This window comes from Paramisgurnus dabryanus, chromosome 4, assembly GCF_030506205.2.
Source record: "Paramisgurnus dabryanus chromosome 4, PD_genome_1.1, whole genome shotgun sequence".
NCBI classification, from domain to species: domain Eukaryota; kingdom Metazoa; phylum Chordata; class Actinopteri; order Cypriniformes; family Cobitidae; genus Paramisgurnus; species Paramisgurnus dabryanus.
In genome coordinates this window covers 32,146,571-32,170,265 of record NC_133340.1, presented here as the reverse complement: position 1 = coordinate 32,170,265, position 23,695 = coordinate 32,146,571, and the positions used below count along the sequence as shown (strand labels likewise).

The following is a 23,695-nucleotide window of genomic DNA, read 5'->3' as shown; positions in this document are numbered from 1 at the left end:
TTTAGATTGACAGTTCCTTCTCTAGCCAATCAGCGAAGTTAACATCACTCCAGTGCAACCAAAATCAAACAATCTGAATCAGAAATACTGAAGGCACACATAAAGACAGACAGAGATACCCGTCAAGTTCTTGAGGCCGAGCTGTCTGAGGCCGAAGTGTCCGTCTCGCCTGTAGTTGAGGAAGATGGCCAGCGAGTAACGTCCCTCGTAGAGTTTGGTTCCGCGGATGATCCGCAGGTTCTCCAGGGGAAGATAATCAAACTGGTTCAGCGCCACCAACACGTAACCCGTCACCTCCCGTATTGACTGCAGAGAGATGCAAATATCCTTATTATCATCTACTGTATGCAAACTATTTATAGGCTCATTTTGAATGTTCAAATTATCCACACAGGCATTATGCGCATTGACCATACATAAGCTACGTAACATACAGAACGTAATAAAAACCCTAACATACTTATTTTTGTTAAATGTTTATTTTAAAATAAAATAGTGCCACTGATATTTTGTTATCTGACGCAATGACGTTCATATATTTTAAAGTGGGGCTTAAGTGTTTTTCATGTTTCTCAGCAACTACTGCACCACATCAATGTCACTCCCACCTGCACTCCACAGTTCAGAGGAACATATTCATACATCTCAAATCACTTCATTTTTATAGCTCTATAGAAGGGATTTGTCCTCTGCCCTAGGTCATCGTGTCCATTGAGAGAACGACAAAGAGATCGCCTTGATATCATTTGAAGAGATAATGACCCGAGGGACCCCGGACGCCCCAACCCACATCAATCACCTTGACATCCAATCACCGTTTCGCACTGCACCGTGTGTCATTAGCAGAGGAGGATGAGTGTGTTTCATGCTTACACTGTGAATGTAATAGAGCTGTAGTGATCGGACCCGCGTGCATCACTGAAGTTGTCATGAAGAGCTGACCAAGCACACAGTGACGGAAACACCTGACAGCTGTCACCTGTCACTCAGGTGAACTGGATGTCCACATCTGACTATTTATACATAGGTGCAAATTCTGGAGCCGCTAGTGGGACCAAAAGATGTCTGCTACATATTGTAGCTCCCCTGGTAGAGAATGGCATTTGCAAAGCAAAAGTCATGGGTTTCAACCGGGTGTGCCTCATACGTCTTGAAAAGTGAAGCCTCTGGCTCTTTGATCGCCCCCTGGTGGCTGCCTGCAGTACAAGTCATAAACCCCACCCTCTCCATGCAAACGAACGGATGCGTGAGCATTTGGGTGGAAGATGACAAACCAGCCTAAACAGCAAAATGATGAAGGCTAATTTGCTTTGGATATTTAGATGAAAGTTTTGATTTACGAATAAGGTAAAATAAGGTCTATGGTAAGCATTACTTCAGGGGTTGACACAATAAAACATGGAAAAATATGGTAAACATTGGGTCCCATAGTGTGATCAGTGTATTTTGTTAGGTCAGAATAATCTTGCTACTGTAATATTTGCTGCCTTTGTGTAAGTGTCCTCACATATCAGTTCAATCTTTGGACTAATTATAATCTAGGAAACCACACAATGCAGGCCATCTGGTTTAAGTAATAGTTGGTAGTATATAAAGTAGTCTTAAATCGAGCAAAGCCACACATATCTCTCAGTGTGGGCAGAAACTAGAGTTCCTATTATCCTCACATGACACAAGAGTGAATGAACAGAGGAAAAACACGGTAATCGGTAATTATTCTGATTATACCTTTCATACAGGCACACTGATGAAGAACAAGCGATGCATCAAAGCCCCAGAAAAAAATGAAACAATTTCTATAGAGCATGACTAAAACTACTATAAAAACTTTATAATTACCATGGCAGATGTTTCGCCTCTAAGGGTTTATGTTATTCTTTTTGCCATAAAGTTTATTTATGATAAGTAAAATAAAAAGACAAGGTTTGAGAGGTAATATACAACGGTTAAGAGCTATTGCATTGCACAAGCAACAAAAACGAAAAATAATTTTACACTATTATTTTATTTCTATTTAATTTTATTTTATATTGTCTTTTGCTAGTTTCCACCCTGCGCAATTATCATTTTCACGTTTAGCGCCACGTTGTTTAAATAGCAAATGCATTTGCGCCCTTGGGCGTTCTGGTCTGAAAATGAGGTGTGTTCAGGCACATTGTTGGCACGTTGCTATTTTGAGGCAACTAAAATAGACTACGCCATTGACCAACAAAAACCTGGTCTAATGTCTAAAGTCAATATCGCAATAGTGTTTTTTGTTATTTAAAGAGCGCATTAGTAATATGCGCCTATAAACGGGACGACAACGTGGGTTTGCTTATCACATACATGAATGCGCAGCAGCACAAAAACGCATTTAAATATGAAAGAATAAAGGATTGAATGTAAAAGATTATTATTGAGTCTCTTGGACATAAATGAGGAGCGATTATGAGACGTTAGAAGGCACAAAGAGCCGCTTCACCTGTAGCCTGGTAAGTAAATAAATGCTTTGCTTTTAACAAATGCATCTGTTTTTAAATGTTTTTTTTTTAAATGCTACCTCACGGATTTATTGTATATGATGACTCTGTACCTGTGGATATGGTGAGATGAGAAACATTTTTAAGTAATGCTTAAAAAACTCAGGACGCTGTCCAAGTGCTGAAACGTGCTGAGAGCCGTTTGTAAATTCTTTATCTCCTGTTTGTTATAAAATAAAGTATTTTTAGAGTACAAACCTTTTCTTACATACTTGTAAATTATTTTTTGATGATATTGGATAGCCATACATTTAAAGCAATTAAAAGCCTGCTTTTTACTTCCATAACTAAAAGAAAACGGGTTTTAAAGGTTTTAATTAAAAATAACAATTTCAATACAAGTGAAAACCACACAATTATTTAACATTAATCTTAAACTGGGGATCTTCTTCCTCCGCTTAGTTTTTCAGTTTACAAAGTCCGTTATCTAAATAGGGATTAGACATAGCGCCAGCGCAACTGGCTTTAAAAGGGGATGAGAGCTGAGACTCTTTTTGGTTTATTGCACATTACGCCCAAAATACTACCATTACTCATAAAAAAATAGGACCAACCCTTTTCGACCATGCGCTCGGCGTACAAACCATTTTTCCCGTCGTTAAATTAGCAGAAGGGGATTCGGGCCCACAATGTTCTTGTCCCTTCTCTGTTTTTTTCATGTGAAGCTGCTTTTTTACGATGAACATTTGTTAAAAAACGCTAAATAAAATTGCCAGAACTCAATGGGCTTATCTATGTCTTTTACAATAATTTGTAGGCTTTGTAAACTTGGTCATGACAAATAAAATAAAAACAAAATAATGAGGATGTACAACATTTACAAATAAATTGTTACAATAATTATTTACTTGAGAAGATTTTAAGTAAACATTTTCAATAATTCACATACATTTTCACCCGTTTTATAGTTTTTATCAGTAGTATTTACGTAGTTACGGTTATTATTACCTGTTATTAGATCTTCATCTGGAAATTTGACTTTATCTGTCCATTTTGCATGATCTCTTAGTTTTCTAATATATTGTAGTGTTGTGTAAAGAATAATTGGAATAAACTAATAAAATATATATTTTGTTAGTAAGTGTTTTATTAAGATTTTTTATCATTCATTTACATTTTATGATTTAATTGTTATTGATCCATTTTTGTTGGAATGCTTAATTCTGATTTGCCAGGTTTGCTATTCACAGATAACAACCGCTCAAAACTAATAACATATGGTTGCTGCAAATAATTTTGACAGTTACAGTTTAATATTACACAAAAATTATACATAAATATGTCTTTTAATAATAATATTATGTGACTTTATCAGCATTGTCACTCTCATTTTAGAAAATACAATTGGATTTTAGATTCTGAACTATCAGACACACAGAGACAGAACTCACATAAATACTTTAAGTTTAACTGTTGCTCACATTTTACCTACAGTAGGTAACATCTTTTCAAAAGCCTGCAGCGCTTTTTTAAAACACAGACAGAACAGTCAATAGAAACACTTCACCCAAACCACCACCACACTGCAATGACACAGTAGGTCAAAATCTCCCATCATCCACAGCGCAAAACTTTTTCCCTCCAGATGCTTACGGCTTCAGTTGCGATAATGAAAAAAAAAAAAGTCACATCACACCCACATCCCAAAAGCCCTTTCACACCCCACATCCATATTTCTCCTCCAGGCATCATTAGAAATTTGTTTGTTTGTAATTTTTGCAGTTACTCAATGACATTCATGGCATGGGGAAACAAACCGCGTCACCAGCTCTGAGTTTATTTATTCATCTTTACCCAAATCACGCTGACATCCCTGAGCAGCCTGCAAACAATCCTGCCAGCGTGAGTCACTCTCACAGTCTTAACACCTGGCAACCTGTTGGATGCGTTTACACGGGAGTCTGTACATTAAACTGCGGGAAACAAACTAAACATTGCTATTCAGGGCTTTTGCCAAATACTATTCAGCAATTGCATTTTTTTTATTTTCCCTTGCTTATGAGAAAGAGATATTTTATGCAGAATTGTAAAATCAACATCATCTATCTCTTGTCTTTCTTTTGAAATTAGCATTTTGCAACCTACCACAGTACATGTCAGTCTTAAATGGTTTTACAATAATGTATTTTTTTTAATATCAGTAATAGACTTTGCTGTGTTTGCTGTAGAAAAAATACTGCATGAGTAAGAAAAATTGGCATACATCTGACAATTGAGGTTGTACAATGGATATGATTTAAATTGGCGGCTTAAGCGGTCAGCATTTGCTCTTCTTCTCATGAAAAGATGAAGCCTTATTCGGATAAATGGTGATCGTTCAATTATAATTCGCTTTTATAGTCATACCTTTAATATAATGGCAATCATGGGAATTCTCAGTGGCTGTAATTGCTCGGAGGAAATTATTTCACCTTTGAGACCCTTCCTCAGTGCAGTGTCCCATCTAATAAGAAACAGCGGAGCTCCGAATGAGAAACAACAGTGGCTTTCTAAAATAGGACAGAAGTTATTACTAACTGCTGATACGTGATCAGTTTTCCCCTTTACTTTAAAAAGGTTAAAATTAAGCACAACCAGACCAGCGCTAACCCTCTCTGAGCTGGATCAAATTAAAGCTTATTTTATTTCTACATTAGCTTATGCCACTATTAAATTGATCAACGCTATACAATCACTATATAAAAATCTCATGGGCAGCTTTTCTGAATCAGGACCTCTTGCATACAATATTGGCTCTGTCTGGAGCAAACCTATTGTATACGGTACCTAAAAATGCTGTATAGCCAAGCCACTAACTACAATGTATGGCTGTACATCAGTTTCGTTCACAACCCTATGCATCACCAAGTATAAACACTAATAGTAGAGGACAAGCTGTTGGACTGCGGTCGCCAGCAGCGTCTCAGACATCAGCTCACCTTAGCCGTACTCCCATCTGTTTACCCACTAATAAGGAGACAACACCACACTGCTCCAGGGCATTGGACACCGAGCTCTCCATCATGCATTGGGGCTCATTGCAACCCTATACAGTATATGTCCTGTGCGTTTTAACAAACCGAAGAGTTTAACAAGCCCTGGACAGTGTTTGAATATTTGCTGTAGGATACACATCCTTAAAATGATATAAATATTACCCAGTCTTGCTCCTACTGTTGGTGGTATTTTCTCGAGTTTTGAGGCTGCTCCAGGTAAAATAAATAAATAAATAATGGGAAAGTTATCATAATTTAATAGTAAATCCCAGACAGGCAGACAATTCGGTTTCATATACTGTACAAGGCCGTGTTACTTTCTTTTCTTTCTGCTTAACATAATAGAGAATGAAACATATAAATAAAAGATTTTGTTAAAAGTATTCACCCGTTCCAAAACAATTTATTATATTATGTGTGCACTTCATAGGAAAGACAAATGGAGAACAATGACGTTGTACATTCCCATACATTTATTTATTTCTTAATCCGCCACAAAATTAAAATTGACCACCACAAATAAATGTTTGTACATCACGTTTATCACTACCTTTGTCTCACATGACAGTTTCTGTACAAACACTTGTGGCGTCAGTCGACGCGCTCCGCTGAGCATCATTTAAAGCAACACTATGTAGTTTTTTTACCTTTAAATAATGTCTCTAAAATTATTTCAGTGATAGAACAACTTTTAACTGGACAAATTGTACTGTTGCTGCAACCTGAGCAACCTCCTAGCTGCTACAAGCACACTCTGAAAGTGGCGGTGGAGGGTAGGAAACACAGCGCCGCCCCTCCCCCTGCCTGGAGAAGAGTGTCTGATACCAGGCACTGCTGCGCTTTTCAACCACATGGGGGAGCTGTAAGTCATTTTTACATGGAAACTACATAGTGTTGCTTTAAGTTGCATTTAAGCATATATGCAGACATGCGAGTCGCGAATGTGCCGCCACAAACTGCAAGAAAAAAACTGTTATGGTGTTCCTGATTCTTCTCATGTGGATGTTTTTCATCGCTAAAAGGGAGTTTAGGAACTTCCAGCAAAGCACAGATGACAACATGTTTACTCGAGACAGCGCAACTAGCATGTAGGTAAAGTGCCAAATGAAATCCTGCATCCACTGCTTAGTGTCTGAATTTACTTATTCGCTTTCATTCACTTATTCAAGTGGACAATTTTAGCAAACTAATGTAGAGAATAGGGAATGAGGGCATGGGAGGCTATTTCGAATACAGCCTGTCTTGCATGGATTGTTCATGTTTTCACAAGGGCATGCCATGTAAATTACCACCAGCAAAAATTAATCCCTAGTCCAAATCCAAAACCATAAACATTAATGGGACGAAAGCACATTAAAATGAATTAGCTACCTTGGACAAAACGGCACGCCAAGAGACTTTGTTATTAATTGATGAGCTTAGATGCAAAAGCCACTAAACGCCACCTCCGTCAAAAATGAGATAATGATATTAACCGAATTAAAGAATATTCATCAAATACTTTCTCTTTAAATCCACTTAATCTTAGCCTCAGGCCATTCAGAAATACAGGTTTGTTGGCAGAATCCATTAACTCTTTCCCCACCATTAACAAGTTATCTCAAAAACATTTGCATGAAAAAAAACGCTCTTCAGTTTTTATGGTTATCTGTAATACCGTGATTATCCACTAGATAGCGCACTTACCCAATTTATAAAAAACTGAAGCAAACAATAAATTTTTTGATATTTGTTCTGCATCTGATCTCTAACAACATTTCTTCATAAAGATACAATTATTTCAGCTTTTTGCTAAAAATTTTTTTGAAGAAAAATACCCATATTTAAGAGTTTTGTTTGTTTGTTTGTTTGGTTATTGTTTGTTTGAAAGCAGAGGGTCTGTTCTTTCATTTGATATATTTGTATGTTTATATATTTTAGAAGAAAATTTTCTTGGAAGGGTTTTGTGAAACCTTTGTGAAAATCACCAAAAACGGTGGTGGGCAACGTTTTTAATAAAAATGAGTTAAGAGTCTAATAAATATGCTCAATTATAAAACATGTCAGACGCAGACGCAGAGGGTTTTGCATCTGAGCTTTTCAATTACACTTTAGCCTAAATGTTGGTTCTTCTATGACATTAGCATAAAAAAACCTTTAAGCACGTTCATTTTTAAAAGTGCATTTTCGGTTCATGACCGAGCATCTGCAGCATCCAGCTTTTTAAATAACCTAATTTATGACAACGAAACAATGATGAACTTCTTTTGGAGGATAATAGATGTTAATTTTCTAATGTAATTAACTGCACTCGTTCCAAACCAGAATGCAAAAACCTTTCATAAATATTCATGCAATGAGAGCACAACAACTCAAACATGCCTAACTGCTAATGCTTTCACAATGAGATGAGGACGTCTAGTTCTTAATTCGCTTCCTTTAAGTTTACATTAACACTAAAGCTATCTGCCTTTAGGTTTCATAATGTAACAGTGCTGTTAGTTATTAACGTGATGAATATTTTCTATGCTTTTTGTGCACATTATTGTATATCAGTGAACTCCTAGGATATTTTTCTACTTAGTAGTAGATTTTTTCTCTCTCACCACACAAATTATGTGGCCTCTTTATATGCACTTGTAAATGTACAAGTGGCCTTTATACTGGGCTCCACATGAAGGTCTATAACAGTGCAGAATACACATATAAATGTTTTAGAAATTTATTGCACGCATTAAAGACTACATAACATTTTCAGCAACCCTAGTTTTATTTACCATATAAATAAAGGTAGGGAAAGGTTTTTTTATTGGAACTTGGAAACGCCCATAAATGCAAGATGAGTTATCAACGTGTTCATTCAATGTCTTGTAAATCAAAAGGTTACATTTTAAATCCATGTAGCTTAAAATGTCAGAGTACAAGTGTACATACAGTATAAGCCCTCATAACTTTGACTTTGATGTCACAGGGTTCTTAAAACCTAAATTTGATCATTTGAGTTCAAAAAGCCAGCGATGTATGTGAGCCCAAAACTAGAACTTGAACAATGGCATAAAAAGTAGGATCAATTTTATTGAAGATTAAGCTCTATGGATATAAAGCGCACACCTCTGCAGAATGAGCACTGAACAGTACAATCACATCTTATATGAGAGAGTTTGATTAATGTCCGGTCTCATTGCTGCCTACAATCTGTACAGGGAGGCAATTTGATTTCATGGGATTTTTAAGTTAAGAAAAAGTGTCTCCTAGAAAAAAGGAAAAAAGATAATTTAGGTGAACCTGAAACAGTGATCACCAGGGCGGTGCACAGGGGGGTGGCCCAGTGGCTAGAGCCACTGCCTTTCGGCCTTCATCCACTGAGGTGCCCTTCTCATCAACTGCCAACCCCCCCTTAAAATGTTCTGTTACTGCTAAAGATCCACTGAGTCTGATAATCCACTTCGTCTTTTCCCAGCCCCTCCAGTGCATCTCTCACACTCTGTGTCCGGTCTTTGGAGAGTGGAGATGACAGTTCCCTAAGTTTGTTGCATTTACAGGTAGATTCATTACCTTCATTACATTAGCTCAGTTGTTTATCAGCTGAATTAGTAATTTGGTACTTTGTTTTTGTATTTCGGTAGGTAATGATTTGCTCTCTGTCTTCTAAAATTGCTAACAACTTAGCAAGCAAACAGGTACACCTGTAAGATGTCTGCTAAAGAGCTGTTTTACATACATTCTAAATCAAATATTTCTTTAATATGTCTATATGACATCTTTTAGGAAACAAAATCCAACTTTGATCTGACATAAAAATCCAATGTTGATCCGACGTCAGGATCCAATGTTGATCCGACATCAAAATCTAACGTTGATTCAACGTTGGGATCTAACATTGATACGATATCAAAATCCAACCTTGATTCGACATCAAAATCTAAAGTTGATTCGACGTCGGGATCCAAAGTTGATACGATGTCAAAATCCAACGTTGATTCGACATCGGATGGTTCCCGACGTTGGTTCCTGACGTTGAATCAATGTTAGATTTTGATCCAAAGTCAAAATCCAACGTTGATCCGACATCAAAATCTAACGTTGATTCGACGTTGGGATCCAACGTTGATCCGACGTCGGGATCCACATTGATCCGATGTCAAAATCCAACATTGATTCGACATCAAAATCTATTGTTGATCCGACGTCAAAATCCTTTGTTGATCTGTTGTCAGGATCCAACGTTTATCCGACATCAAAATTCAACGTTGATTTGTCGTCAAAATCCAATGTTGATCCGATGTCAAAATCCAACGTTGATCCAACATCAAAATCCAACTTTGATCCAACGTCATAATCCAACGTTGATCTGAAGTCAAAATCCAACACTGATTTGAATTTAAAATCCAACACTGATCTGTGGACATTTATTATGAAATATTAGCTTACAACCTAAAGGGGTTTCTGCAGATATTAAATAGTCTTAATCAGGGCCATGCACAGGGGGCTAGAGCCACTGCCTTTCTGCCTTTATCGGCCAAGATGCCCTCCTCATTAATGTCTGAGGTGCCCCTCAAAATGTCTGTGCATGGCCATGATGATCACAACCCATTTTACTTTCATAATCATTCATATTTTTTAAGTGAAAGAGGATACTGGATGATAAAAAATATATGCAGGGCTTAATTTGACCTATTGATAATTCATTAGATCATAAAAGGAGGGTGTTAGAATAAAAGCATGTGATTAGTGGTGGAACATTAACATTTCAGGGGTGGAGCTATAGACAAACTGATTGCTGTTATATGGGAAAGGAAATAAAGAGAAAATGAATGTGTTTGAAAAAACTGTAGCTTTATTACACTTTTGAAACCAGATTCTAAACAACATGTTATTATTCTGCATTTGATTATCTCCACAGGAGAAAAGGCTTCAATTGCAAGTGACTAGGAAAAAATACCATAAAAAAGTGTTTAATCCAAATCCCAGCATTTAAAGTTCCACTGTGAAGAGTTTTAGCAGCATCTAGCAGTGAGATTGAATACAGTTCTAATATGGCAACTTTTCAAGATGTAATATTAGTCTTAGGTATCCCAAGAATGTGCCTGTGAAGTTACAGGTCCAAATACCCTACAAATCATTTATTACACATTTTTGAAAAGCTCATTTTTAGATGCTGTTTTTGTGTGTTTCTTTAAATGCAAATGAGCTGCTGCTTCCCTCCCTTCCCTCTTTTAATCTATACTGAAAACATACACCGTTTTAAATAAGACAATCACTTTACTTATTTGTTCAAATTTAATGTGCTGTAATGAATGATTTAACATAGAAATTATGACCCATCTGTGGTCTTTGGACAATTGTGGGTGGGGCCTGCGCAAAGTGACCTCAGTTTGCTCAAAAAAGCAAACAGCTTGCCCATGAGACTTTTTTTTTTAAAATGGCAGATTTTTATCATTTTGTACAGACACAGGCGACACACAATTATGTTCAAACAACATATAAAAGTGAACTTCTCATATTAGGTGGCTTTAACATGCTAACTACATGCACAAGTACTCATCATTTATATTTGATCCAACATTACAATTAACAGCAAATCTAATTACATTTCATAGTTTAATGGTTTTGGGCAACAATTCTACAAAAAGACTTTGATTCGTTATTTGAAACGAAAACCACATTAATAAATTAGTATTCACAAGTTACTCTTTAACAGATTTTAAAAGAACCTTCTACTGCAGAGGGAAAACCTTTAAAAAATGCGTGGGATAAGAAAGTTCAAGATGAGAGTTACTTTGATTTTAAAAAAGACAAAATCTTATCAAAGGACTGGATATTTAAAAATATTCAGAGTTCACGTAACGTCTCAGAGAAGAGATGATACACTGATCACTATAAGAAAAAAATGCTAGGTTCTTTTCAACCCATGATTGGGTAAAATATAAATAAACCTACAGGTAACAGTTTAATTAACCAAATGAATGTCCATATTTGAACCCAGCATACAATTTAAAGCCATCAGTTGGGTTTGCCGATGGGTTAAAAACAAATAAGACATATGGCCCTATCATACACTGCGCAATGCAGCGCAAAGCGTGGCGCAATTGTTTTTGCTAGTTTCAGCCCGGCGCAGTTATTATTTTCACGTTTAGCTTCACGAAGTTTGAATATCAAACGCATTTGCACCCATTTGTGCACCCATGGCCATTCTGGTCTGAAAACGAGGTGTGTTTAGACGCATCTATTAAAATAGATAATGCCATTGACCAACTAAAACCTGATAAAGGGCCCTATTTTAACGATCTAAGCGCATTGTCTAAAGCGCACAGCGCAACGTCTAAATGGGCGTGTCCGAATCCACTTTTGCTAATTTAACGACAGGAAAAATGGTTTGTGCGCCGAGTGCATGGTCGAAAAGTGTTGGTCCTATATTTTTAATGATTAATGGGAATATTTTGGACATAACGTACAATAAACCAATGAGAGTCTCAGCTCTCATCCCCTTTAAAAGCCAGTTGCACTGGCGCTATGTCTAATCCCTATTTAGATGATGGACTTTGTAAACTGAAAAACTAAGCGGAGGAAGAAGATCCCCAGTTTAGGATTAATGTTAAATAATTGTTATTTTTTATTAAAACCTTTAAAACCCGTTTTCTTTTAGTCATGGAAGTAAAAAAGCAGGCTTTTAATTGCTTTAAATGTATAGCTATCCAATATCATCAAAAAAAATTTTATAAGTATGTAAGAAAGGTTTGTACTCTAAAAATACTTTATTTGTAACAAACAGGAGATAAAGAATTTACAAACGTGCGGAAAGCGGTTTCAGCACTTTGGACAGCATCCTGAGTTTTTTTTAAGCATTACTTAAAAATGTTTCTCATCTCACCATATCCACAGGTACCGAGTCATCATATACAATAAATCCGTGAGGTAGCATTTAAAAACATTTAAAAACAGATGCATTTGTTTAAAGCAAAGCATTATTTACTTACCAGGCTACAGGTGAAGCAGCTCTTTGTGCCTTCTAACATCTCATAATTACTCCTCATTTATGTCCAAGAGACTCAATAATAATCTTTTACATTCAATCCTTTATTCTTTCATATTTAAAAGCATTTTTGTGCTGCTGCGCATTCATGTATGTGATAAGCAAACCTGCGTTGTCGTCCCGTTAATAGGCGTATATTACTAATGCGCTCTTTAAATAACAAAAAAACATATTGTGCCATTAACTTTGGACTTTAGACCAGGTTTTTGTTGGTCAATGGCGTAGTCTATTTTAGTTGCCTCAAAATAGCAACGCGCCAACAATGCACCTGAACACACCTCATTTTCAGACCAGAACGCCCATGGGCGCAAAAGGAGGTGCAAATGCATTTGCTATTTAAACAACGCGGCACTAAACGTGAAAATTATAATTGCGCAGGGTGGAAACTAGCAAAAGACACTTGTGTCGTGCATTGCGCCGGGTGTAAGGGTAGAGCCCATAAAGTCTTAAGTCATTGGGCAATATTGTTTTTGTTATTTAAATGTTGCATTAGTAATATGCGCCTATAAACGGGATAACAACATGCATTTGCTTTTTACACGGATGGATGCGCAGCAGCAAACAGACATTTTTAAATATCCAAAATTAAAGGATTAAAATGTAAAAGATTATTATTTAGTCGTTTGAACATAAATGAGGTCAGTTTACAGGACTTTAAAAAGTCTGGTAAATAGCCTGGTAAGTAACAGATTTGTATTTATTTTTTTGCTTTTAAAAAGTGCTAATATTGAATTTATTTGCTAAACCCCGTGGCTTTATTGTATATGATGACTTTGCACCTGTGGATATGGTGAGATGAGAACCCTTTTAGACTGTGGGCCAGGCACACAGACCATTGTTCCCGTCATTAAACTAACAAAAGTGGATTCCGACATACCCATTTTGACTTTGCACCCTGCGCTTTAGACAATGCATTTGGATCATTAAAATAGGGCCGTTGGTCTTATGTGACTGAAACACAGTATTTGTTCAGAGACATTGCAAATATGGCCACCAACTGGGCCATATTTCTTCCCTAAAAAAATAGTGAAACTTTGATTATTCAAGCTTTTCGAATCTAGTATTTTTTAAGATTTCATTAGATTTTCTCTCTCTTGTCCACTGATTAAAAGCTATTAATAAAGACACAGAGACATGAGAGGGTTTTGATTCACTTCCCTCAGCCCTGATCACTTTACATTCGAAATAATCAAAAGAAAATCAGCTCTTATCCTTTACACTCTACACATCCAACAATGACCCTCATACTAGTATGATAAGAAAAAGTATATTTTTAAATTTGAAAGAAAGTTATTTTTTTCAAGTTCTGCTCTGGTAAAGTTTGAATGGTTTCTTCAGTCAGCCAAATGAAATCTAACCCATTGTGTTGCTTGGAGCATGGAATAAAGTGACCGAGGGATATTTGATGGAGGCTATATGAAGCTGATAGGGTTTGTTTTAGTTGGCCAAAAACTCCTACAGAAAATAACACACTGTAAAACCTAACAGTTAACTTAACTCAAACCATTTAAGTAAACCGGTTGCATTAGACCATTTAAGTTTTAAAACACATACATTTGAGTACTGTGAACTTGAGTCATGTGCATATATATTTAAGTAGTCTGAACTTAAATATAAGTGCATAACTGCATATGACTCAATTTGTTTAAGTTCACAGTACTCAAATGTATGTGTTTTAAAACTTAAATGGTCTAATGCAACCGGTTTACTTAAATGGTTTGAGTTGAGTTAACTTTTAGGTTTTACAGTGCATAATAAAACAACAATCACTATGAAGCAATAAGTGACTGTTTGTTTTTACCCATCAATTACATTCCATGGAAATGTCACGTTTGCATAGAAAGAGGCTACTGACTAATACATCTGTGTGAAGGAGCAAGGAGGTCAAAATCTTTAACATGATCAGAGATGGAAGCCGACAATCTTTAAATATAAATCAAAAAATTGAATCTTAGTGCAATTAACATTTATGCCTTTAGACGCTTTTATTCAAAGCAAAATGCATTAGCTATACATTTATACTGTGACAAATTATACCCACACTGTGGAACCGAACATTAACCGTTAACTGGTAAGATTTTAATATTAAACTGCCATTGAATAAAAACACAGTTGACGATCTGTGATCAAGTAAAAACAATACAAAAATTTTATTTAATTTGAACACGCAAACAGAATCAATAGATCAAGAAAAGAAGCAAGATTCATACATTATGAAATTTTCACGCAACATTACACTATCAAAGAGCACGCAATCAGTCCAGAGAATTAATATCCAAAGAAGGCAGATTGTCTCTTTTTCATCTATCACAGTGGCCATTTCTAAAGCAGGACACATTTCAAAAGTTTTTGCTTTTGCGTCGTCTTTCTCTATTTGTGCAAAAATAAAGATGTTTATGGTCAGCAAATATCTGGGCAGTAATGTGCAAGTCATTCACAGATTATGGAAAAGTGGCATAATGTCTGTAGGCACGTGTCGACACGCACAGTGCGTTAACATTTTTTTTTTAACTGATAGTAGTAATCAGTCATAAATCCTTACTTTCGATTAACAGTAAACCGGTCAATATAAACATCCTTTCTGTGCACTGCCAGATAAAATTGATAAAAAATTTGAGACCCAATATTATTCACTTTGACCTAACCATATTTTGCTTGAGTGTTTTTTCCTTTATTGCTAATGTGACCTTTTTACACCACAGACTGAACAAAATTAAGCATTGCTTGGTAATTGGTTGACCTAAATTGGTATTATCTCATTATGTACTTACATTAAACAGCTGACAGCTATTCAACCCACTGTAATTAATTTGTGAGACTAACAGAAGGATGGCCAAAAGCAGTAAAATATCAAATAATTCTGAGTTCCTGTCATATTTCATTACCATTATCTAAACTAGAGTGAATAAACTGTTATAATGTGAAAATGTCCTAATAAAGTTTGGTTTGACTGTATACAGAAATATAATAAATGTAGCAGTACTGATGGTGCTATTATATGACTTATTACACAGCTGCTTCTGATTGGTTGATATCTGCATCATATCATCAAATATATTTTTTAATGACTGCACTGTGCCTGGTTCTTGATCACATATACAGTCCACCGTTTATTATTTTTCACTTTTTGTTATCTCTGAACAAAGATGTGTTTTGTGACTAATGATGTACAGCGTTGATTGAAACAGGAACCAGTTTCTATTGTAGTGCCCTGATTATCCATTAGACAGACAAATAGAAATTGGAACACTGGGAATTCTTCTATTTGCGAGCTAATTGACTTTAATCAAAGTGGATGCCAAATTGCATTTTATATGAATGACTCTCCTTACATTCTGTTTGTTTAGTTATACACAATTAAAAATAAATGTTTTCAGCATTAAATACATTCTCAGGGGAGTATTGTATTTGGTTATCCTAAATGATATGGTTCACCTTCCAACATTAAAATGGCAAAGACAACACAGAAGTGGCTTAGCAAGAGCCCTGACTTGAAAAATGAGACCTAAAAATGGTTGTCCACCAACAGTATTTCAATTCTTCATATAACATTAAATAGGGCATACATTATGTACTACTGTTTATATACCATTCCCTGTATGACTTAAGTGTTGCATCACAGTCTTGGCTCACCTTGAGGAACGACAGGTTGCGGTTGCGTTCGATACTTGTGATTTCCAGATTACCCATGATCACTTCACAGTTCTCGTAGAACTTGCGAAGAGTTTTGTACTGCTGGTCCAAATCAGACAACGTGCTGAGTTTGTTATCGGTCCCGGGACAGACTGTAGAAAAGAGAGAGACAAAAAAACAGGTAAGAAAAACCAGGATTAAAAACTAACTACAAAAGCTTTGAATAATTCTCCAAGCATGCATGAAAGCCAACAAAAATTAAGGAGGTAGGGTGAAACACTCTGGAAGGAGTCCAAAGCAACATTCGCATCTCTAAACAATGTGTGCTGTATCCTCGGGCAACCATTATCTTAAGTTTTGCCTCCATATGGATCTGGAATTGTGCATATTGTGTGTAAAGTCACAGGTCATTACTTTAGGAAAATAATTAGCCAAATTACTGAGCGTAGGTCCGAGTGCATTTGCTCTTTCTCTGACCTGTTTTAGCAACGCTAAACATCTGTCATCTACAACCTCAAGATAAACCAGTTTGTTTCCTCTTTTTTCAATTAAAAAATGATGTGTGTCTGGTAACAGCATCTCTATGTACCCAGCTGAGCACTGTGGGTCGAACAGCATGTTTCAGTGAAGCACTATGATGAGTGATTGTTTATAAGAGAACCTAGAGACTAATCCTAGCTTAAAACCTGTGTGATGGTAGACACCATTCAAAAAATCATTCCTGGTTTAATTTAAGGGTATAGTGGGAGCTCTTACGCGAACATTCCCTCATAAATAACAATGGTGTGCATTGTGTTTCAGGCTAATTTGAGCAAAATGTTTACAGTCTGCACATTTCTCAAGCAAAATTAAAAAACAAAACTGAACACACGGGATGCAGCAGACCCAATGTGCTTTGGATAACATATGCACAATTTTCATTTTCTTTCATCAGGCTTGTAGTAGTGTTGTAGTTCTCGAGATCGGTCTCGGTCTCAAGACCGGTCTCAAGACCACTTTTTAAAGGTCTTGGTCTCGTCTTGGAATCGACCGCATTTTTACTTGGTCTTGTCTTGGTCTCAGACAAAGAGGACTCGGAATTTTATTTAAAGACCGGTCAAGACCACAACTGATGGCACACTGCAAAAAAAATTATTTTCAAGGAAAAAAATCTTAGTATTTTTGTCTTGTTTTCAGTAAAAATATCAAAAAATTCTTAAATTAAGATGCTTTTTCTTGATGAGCAAAACGATTCAAGAAAATAAGTGTAGTTTTTAGAGCAAACATATCAAATTTAAGTGATTTTGTGCATAAAACAAGCAAAACAATCTGCCAATGGGGTAAGCTAATTTTGAATTTTTCTTGAATTTAGTGTTTAAGAAAAAGGTTCAAGATTTTTATGCTTACCCCATTGGCAGAATTTTTTGCTTGTTTTATGCACAAAATCACTTAAATTTGATATGTGTGCTCTAAAAACTACACTTATTTTCTTGAATCGTTTTGCTCATCAAGAAAAAGCATCTTAATTTAAGAATTTTTAGATATTTTTATTGAAAACAAGACAAAAATACTAAGATTTTTTTTACTAACAATACATTTACAGCATTACAAGACCAAATTGTGATATTTTAAAAATTAAGACCGAAATGCAAGAATTGTATGTTGTATATGTTGTAACCCTCGCTATCTTCAGATATTAAAGATAAAGCTTGTCTGGAAAAGCGGACAGAAATAAAGAAAAATTGGCTTTTGTGGTTTGAGGGTTGATCAATAACTAAATCTCTATAGTTGTGGTACACTGTAAAAAATTTCACTGTTAAATTACAGTAATATACTGGCAGCTAGATTTGCCAGCATATAGTTGTAATTTTACAGATTACCTACTGTAATTTACAACAACAGTTTTTTACTGTACAAATATTACGAGACAGTACTGTAAAAAAAGGGAGCTGCACAGTATAATACTGTCAGATGTTTGGATGCATCATACTGTTATTTTAGGGTTCCTGCTGTTATTTATACTGTAGAATGTGATTTTCTAGCATTGTTAAAATGTAATTTTAAAATAAACACTTAAAATTGCTTGCAAAAAAATTCTCAAACAAAGGATGATGATAAAACACTGTTTTTATTAAATATAACAAAATTCAGTGCATTCTTAAATGTCAGTTTCTGCCTCACTAATGAGACTGGGCTGAATAAAACATAATGCTGTGATGTCACATAAATATCACAACACTGCAGAATACAATGTGAAAGCCCCACTCAAAGTCCATGAAGTTTTTGATGAGGGTTGTCACATGGGGATTAACAGTTGCTGCGTTTTTCTGGACAAGCTTTCCTGTCTTCTCGGACACCTTCACCTGCCTGGCTTTTGTTCACCTCTTAGGGTTCACACCAATTAAGCATCTACAAAGTACAATGAGAAAAGTAAAGATTAATTGCAATGAAGACAGATAAAACCAACTGCATTCACAGTATAAATATTCTAGGTTGTTGCCATTCTGGCATTAATGAGAGAGAAATACTTTATTCAAAAACATGTAGCATGATATCAAATTTGGCCTAAACCCATGTCTATATCTTAAACTTCAACTCACTATTTAAAAGACCTAATGCAATCAAAGTCAATTTACAAAAAAGAAAGAGACACTAATTTAACGCAATGTGACATTCTTGAACAGCTAGTAGAGGATTTACCTTTGAACAAACTCCAGTGTCCTCGCAGCTTCATCTTGCCTTCACAGATGATGATGTTTTCACTGCTGATCATCCAACCTCCAAATGTGACTTCATCACCAGCAACTGATGCAGACAACAATTATAGTTAATGTCCCAAAAAACTATCAGATATTATACAGCTGCAAATCCATTACTTAGAAAAGCTAATGATATTAATTACAGAAAGAGATTTTTTAGACAGACTGAAAGACTTTTCTATAGGCCTACTGTTGTATTGTTCTATACTCCACACTTTCCCAGCAGTATCAGCCTTGGACTAGCCATTTTCAATATTTTACTATGTTCTTACCTCAACTTAGACAAATTAATACAGCCCTATCTTTTTTCAATGCATGCACTTCATCTTTGTACAGTGCCTCGTGAATGTAGCGTTTAGCCTAGCCCCATTCATTCCAATGGCTCCAAACAAAAGTATTATTTTGTGCCAAACTTACTTGTGTAACTACTCATGTAACAGTCTTTAAATAGGGAAAACATGCAAGTGTTTGGTGGCTTCTAAATTCATCCCTGTTTGGAGCCATAGGAATGAATGGGGCTAGGCTAAATGCTAACACATTCACGAGGCACTGTACAAAGATTAAAAGTGCACACATTGAAAAAAGATACAAACAAATGGTGAAACAGAGCCCAATCCCTCATGTAGATTTAAAAAAAATATCAATAGATAATCGCACATCAGTCAGACATTTGATTAGATTGCAAATTAACATTAGCATCTTTATTTGTATTTAACCTATATAGCTAGTTGCCAATTCGTTTAACAATCTGCCCTAAATATGTCAAAATCAAATAAATCGTTTTTAGAAATATTTCAAAAATAAGCAAATATATATAACATTTTGTCAATTATTTTACTTAGAAACACAGACTCTGTTCAGTTTGTGCTTACCTTGATATACAGGCGAGGAGTAAAAAACAAGTGAATTCGTCGTCCGTCTCAGTGCTGGTAGGGTCACAATCGGAGTGAAAATGGATAGATAGTCTTTAATTCTGCTTCCTTCTCGTATAATAAAATGCAGAAAAACAGTGTAGTTAAATCAGTTTTACTCATGGTTGCAGATGAGCTCGTCACATGTCTGACATGCCTGACCAAACCAAAAAATACTGTATTATCCCGTAAGACTGAACAGGAGCTTGCTGTTATTATTTTGTTTGTCATATTAATGTTTATTTACAGTATTCAACTGTATTTATGAGAAACGGTAAATTACTGTCCAAAATTCCCCGTTTTTTTACAGCAATTTTTTACAGTGTATGGTTATGGCTTTATGTGACCACCGGGTAAGTAAAGGCAACAATAATCAGTAGTAAATTAACTCCTGAAGGGGACCTCAATAATGAAACAATGAACCTGATTATGATGAAAAAGAGGTAAACACACAGCAAGCGAAAGTTAAAAGAATACCACAGTAAATCACATACCCAAAAATGACTAATGCTCTAAATAGAGTCAATCAAAATTAAATCAATACAGCCTGTAAAAGTTGAGTAAACAATTAACCACACAAACTAGGTTTTAGGGCTGAAATTTGTGACCATTTTGTTTGCATATGCTCATGAAATTTATTTGCTGAAATTATTTTAGGGAGCATTTGTGCAAATGATTGTTGTGATCCGACTGGTTTTCATTTCTTTATGAAACGTACGCATATACTGTAAAAAAATAGCAAACGTCTCATAGAGACCAATAAAACTTTACACGGATTACTCTGTTTCGTGCGTTTTTTAGTTCATATTCAGAGCTGCTTTCAGTCAAATACACACTGACAACCCATCAAAATAAAAGTTTTTTGAACGTAATAAAGTTGACATAAATATATTACTATTGTATAGTAAAATCTACTTTTAAAATAACAAAAAAACACTGAAAACTCATGAAAATAAAACTCTCTTGAATGTAATGAAGTTGACAGAAATATATTACTATTGTATAGTAAAACCTACTTTTAAAATAATAAAAAACAATGAAAACTCATCAAAATAAAAGTCTGTTGAACATAATGACAAAAATATATTACTATTGTATAGTAAAATCGACTTGTAAAATAATAAAAAATAAACACAGAAAACTCATCAAAATAAAAGTCTGTTGAACGTAATGAAGTTAACAGAAATATATTACTATTGTATAGTAAAATCTACTAATAATTATTTAAAATTTCTTAAGTAATATAAACACAATCAAAAGATTTGTATTTTACTTTTTAATTTAAACAAAGTTTTATTATGCAGACTAAAAATAAAAATGCAATGTATTGATGGGAATGAATTTGTTTTGATTTTATTTGATTATTTTAGAAAAGTTAAATTATTACATATACAGTGTTTCCTCTAGGATTTTTTCCAGCTGTGGCGGCGCCCATGATGATTATAAATGTACATTATTTTTTTTAATGTAGAAAATAGGCTACAGTAAACTAACATGTATTTTTTATCATTTTCATGCTGTCATTTACTTTTCCTTATATTTATAGCATATTGCTTTTTCTATGTTTGATCTAAACTGTATTTTCTTAAAAAATACATAAGTTTTATAGCTTCATACGGATCTTTCATTGTAGTTTTAATGTAGTGTGCAAGTTCGTGCTCGGGTTTAGCGTTACAGAGCTGTTGCAAAGTCACGCACAATCCTGTTTGATAATCCGCACCGCTGTGATTGACAGAACACCCGACATCAGCAGCAATTTATTCCACACCCGGCCTGTTTGACAAAGAGCCTGACCCGGTCACACCGCAAATCGCGCAGTTATAGAAACCTTTATGCTCTTCGCAGACAGATCTTAAACACAAATAAGCACGGGGACATTTAAAAACTGTTACCTGTCGGAATCGAGTCTAATTCTGTTCTTGGATGTTAGACCCGCAGTTCATGCTCGCATATTGAGTCCCGACCTGGATCTACAACGCATATAACACGTTAATATTATTACACCTGTTACATCAAATATTAGAAGTTTCACCCGCGGGTACCCCGACCCTGTTGTTTCGTCTGAAAACAGATGAAACCGTCTCACCGTCTGCCTCCAGTTTTTATTACCAACGTCCTTTTCTTCCACGGGAATAAGTTTCCTTCCAAACAGATTCGACTAATGTCTTGCAGTCCTATATGAGTTGTATTCAGTATTTAGCCTTTTGTTTTTGGACAAACATCTTATCATTTAATGTGAAACTTTGTGAGTGTCGATCTAAAGCACAGAAGATTGACAGCTGAGTGGTCAGCAGCGCGCTGCGCTTATAGTCTATATTCTGAATAACTAATGGCCAGATAAGTTGATAATATGAGTACAGTGATTACAAATGAATGTCCAAAAAACTCGTAATATGTTAAATCGAAAGTTTAATCATGTCATTTCTCGCAGCCCCGCGCTGCGTCCGTGTATATGCGCCTGTGAACAGCATACGCGTGATGACCTTGCAACTTAAATTACCCTTAATTTATTGCCAGACAGATAAAAGTAAAATAACATTCGAATCTGTAAATTGTGTATTTTTATTTATGTAAACTCACAATAAGGAGAAAACCTTGTGCTTATTTAAAATCATTAAAAACATGACGTGTTTTCTGCTGCTTTGGTTTAACAGCGCATCACAAAAAAAGAACAGAAACTCAAATACTTTTTTATTCGTTTTGTTAATCTGATAATTATAACATATTTCGTGTAGACTTATTTATTTTATTATTATTTCTCAAAACAGAGACGTAGCCTTATCATCATCCGTTGATTTAATTTGTGCATGAAACTAAACCCATGGGGGAAATTATTATATTTTAGGAGATTTATTTATAAATGAGTGAACAACGCGAATCCAGAAAGGAATTTTTTTCTTTCTTGCTGGGCGGACATTTCGGTATAGCTTTATTTTGCGAGCTGCCGCCGCGGGTTTTGTCTAGAAGGGATACAGAAAATGCCAAAAAGTTTAGGATTAGATTTGGAGGTAGGATTTTTAGGATGAAAACAGCGACTCTGGCTACATGAGATACACATACATCCTACAATCCTGTGAAATGTTGTGTTTAGAGTTGGGTTTGGGTGAAGGATTAGGATTAAACAGTGCTCATCCGGCGAGATTTCGTTTGCTGTATCCCTTCTATCCACAACCGCAGGCGTGGCGGGGATGTTTTAGGCGTGGCGGGCCGCCACGGTTGAATGTATATAGCGGAAACACTGCATATATGTGTTATTTCATTCGAATAAACATGATGTTTGATAAGTAAAATTTAATTAACCATTAAAGAAAATATAAAAAAATATTGTATCTAGCTAAGTAACTGAAGTTAAAATAAATAATTTAAAATAACATTAAAAGCACAAGTCAAGTGTGTGGCAAATAATTTAAGCTTTTAATATTCAGGATGATGAAGTTGTGGTGCTCCTACAAATATTCAATGGATGCTTCTAAATTTCTGCTGCTGCTCCTAACTTAAAAATTTGGGAGCACCAGTGCTACCTACTGAAAAGTTAATTTTGAGCCCTACATTATATTCTTAATGAAACCAGAACTGAAACAATTGCGAAAGAAAACTAATTTTACGTGAGCATATACTGTGGCATACGATGTGTTATTATAAAGTTATTAACATACAGTAGTAAACTCCTACAGCTGTATATCTCTGCCCTGTAAACAGCGCAGTTACATTTAGCTGTCACTTCAGCTTTTAACGTAAGTTTAATTTAAGCACGTTTAGAAACAAAATTCATTAAATCACGAATCCAACCTGGAACACAGCCAAGGGAATGCATGCATTCAAACTGAACATTGAGTTACCTCAGCTCTTTACATGCATCAACAAATTGATCTTGGCTCTTGGCCGAGGTATAGAAGTCTTTTGA

The 23,695-nt window shown here is 35.4% G+C and overlaps 1 protein-coding gene and 1 long non-coding RNA gene across 2 annotated transcripts in view; both read right to left on the bottom strand.

Moving 5' to 3' along the window:
- Positions 1-23,695, bottom strand: part of LOC135735693 (receptor tyrosine-protein kinase erbB-4-like) — a 194,541-nt gene that overhangs the window by 70,324 nt on the left and 100,522 nt on the right. Inside the window, exons 2-3 of the mRNA XM_065254188.1 lie at positions 16,143-16,294; positions 120-306 (exon numbers count right to left, since the gene is read on the bottom strand). Of these exons, the coding sequence (XP_065110260.1) occupies positions 120-306; positions 16,143-16,294 (339 nt within the window). The remainder of the gene's footprint in view (positions 1-119; positions 307-16,142; positions 16,295-23,695) is intronic.
- Positions 18,417-20,111, bottom strand: LOC135735474 (uncharacterized). Its single transcript, XR_010527608.2, has 3 exons — positions 19,753-20,111; positions 18,822-18,926; positions 18,417-18,530 (listed from the first exon to the last, which is right to left on the bottom strand). It is a non-coding gene; the product is annotated as an uncharacterized lncRNA (long non-coding RNA).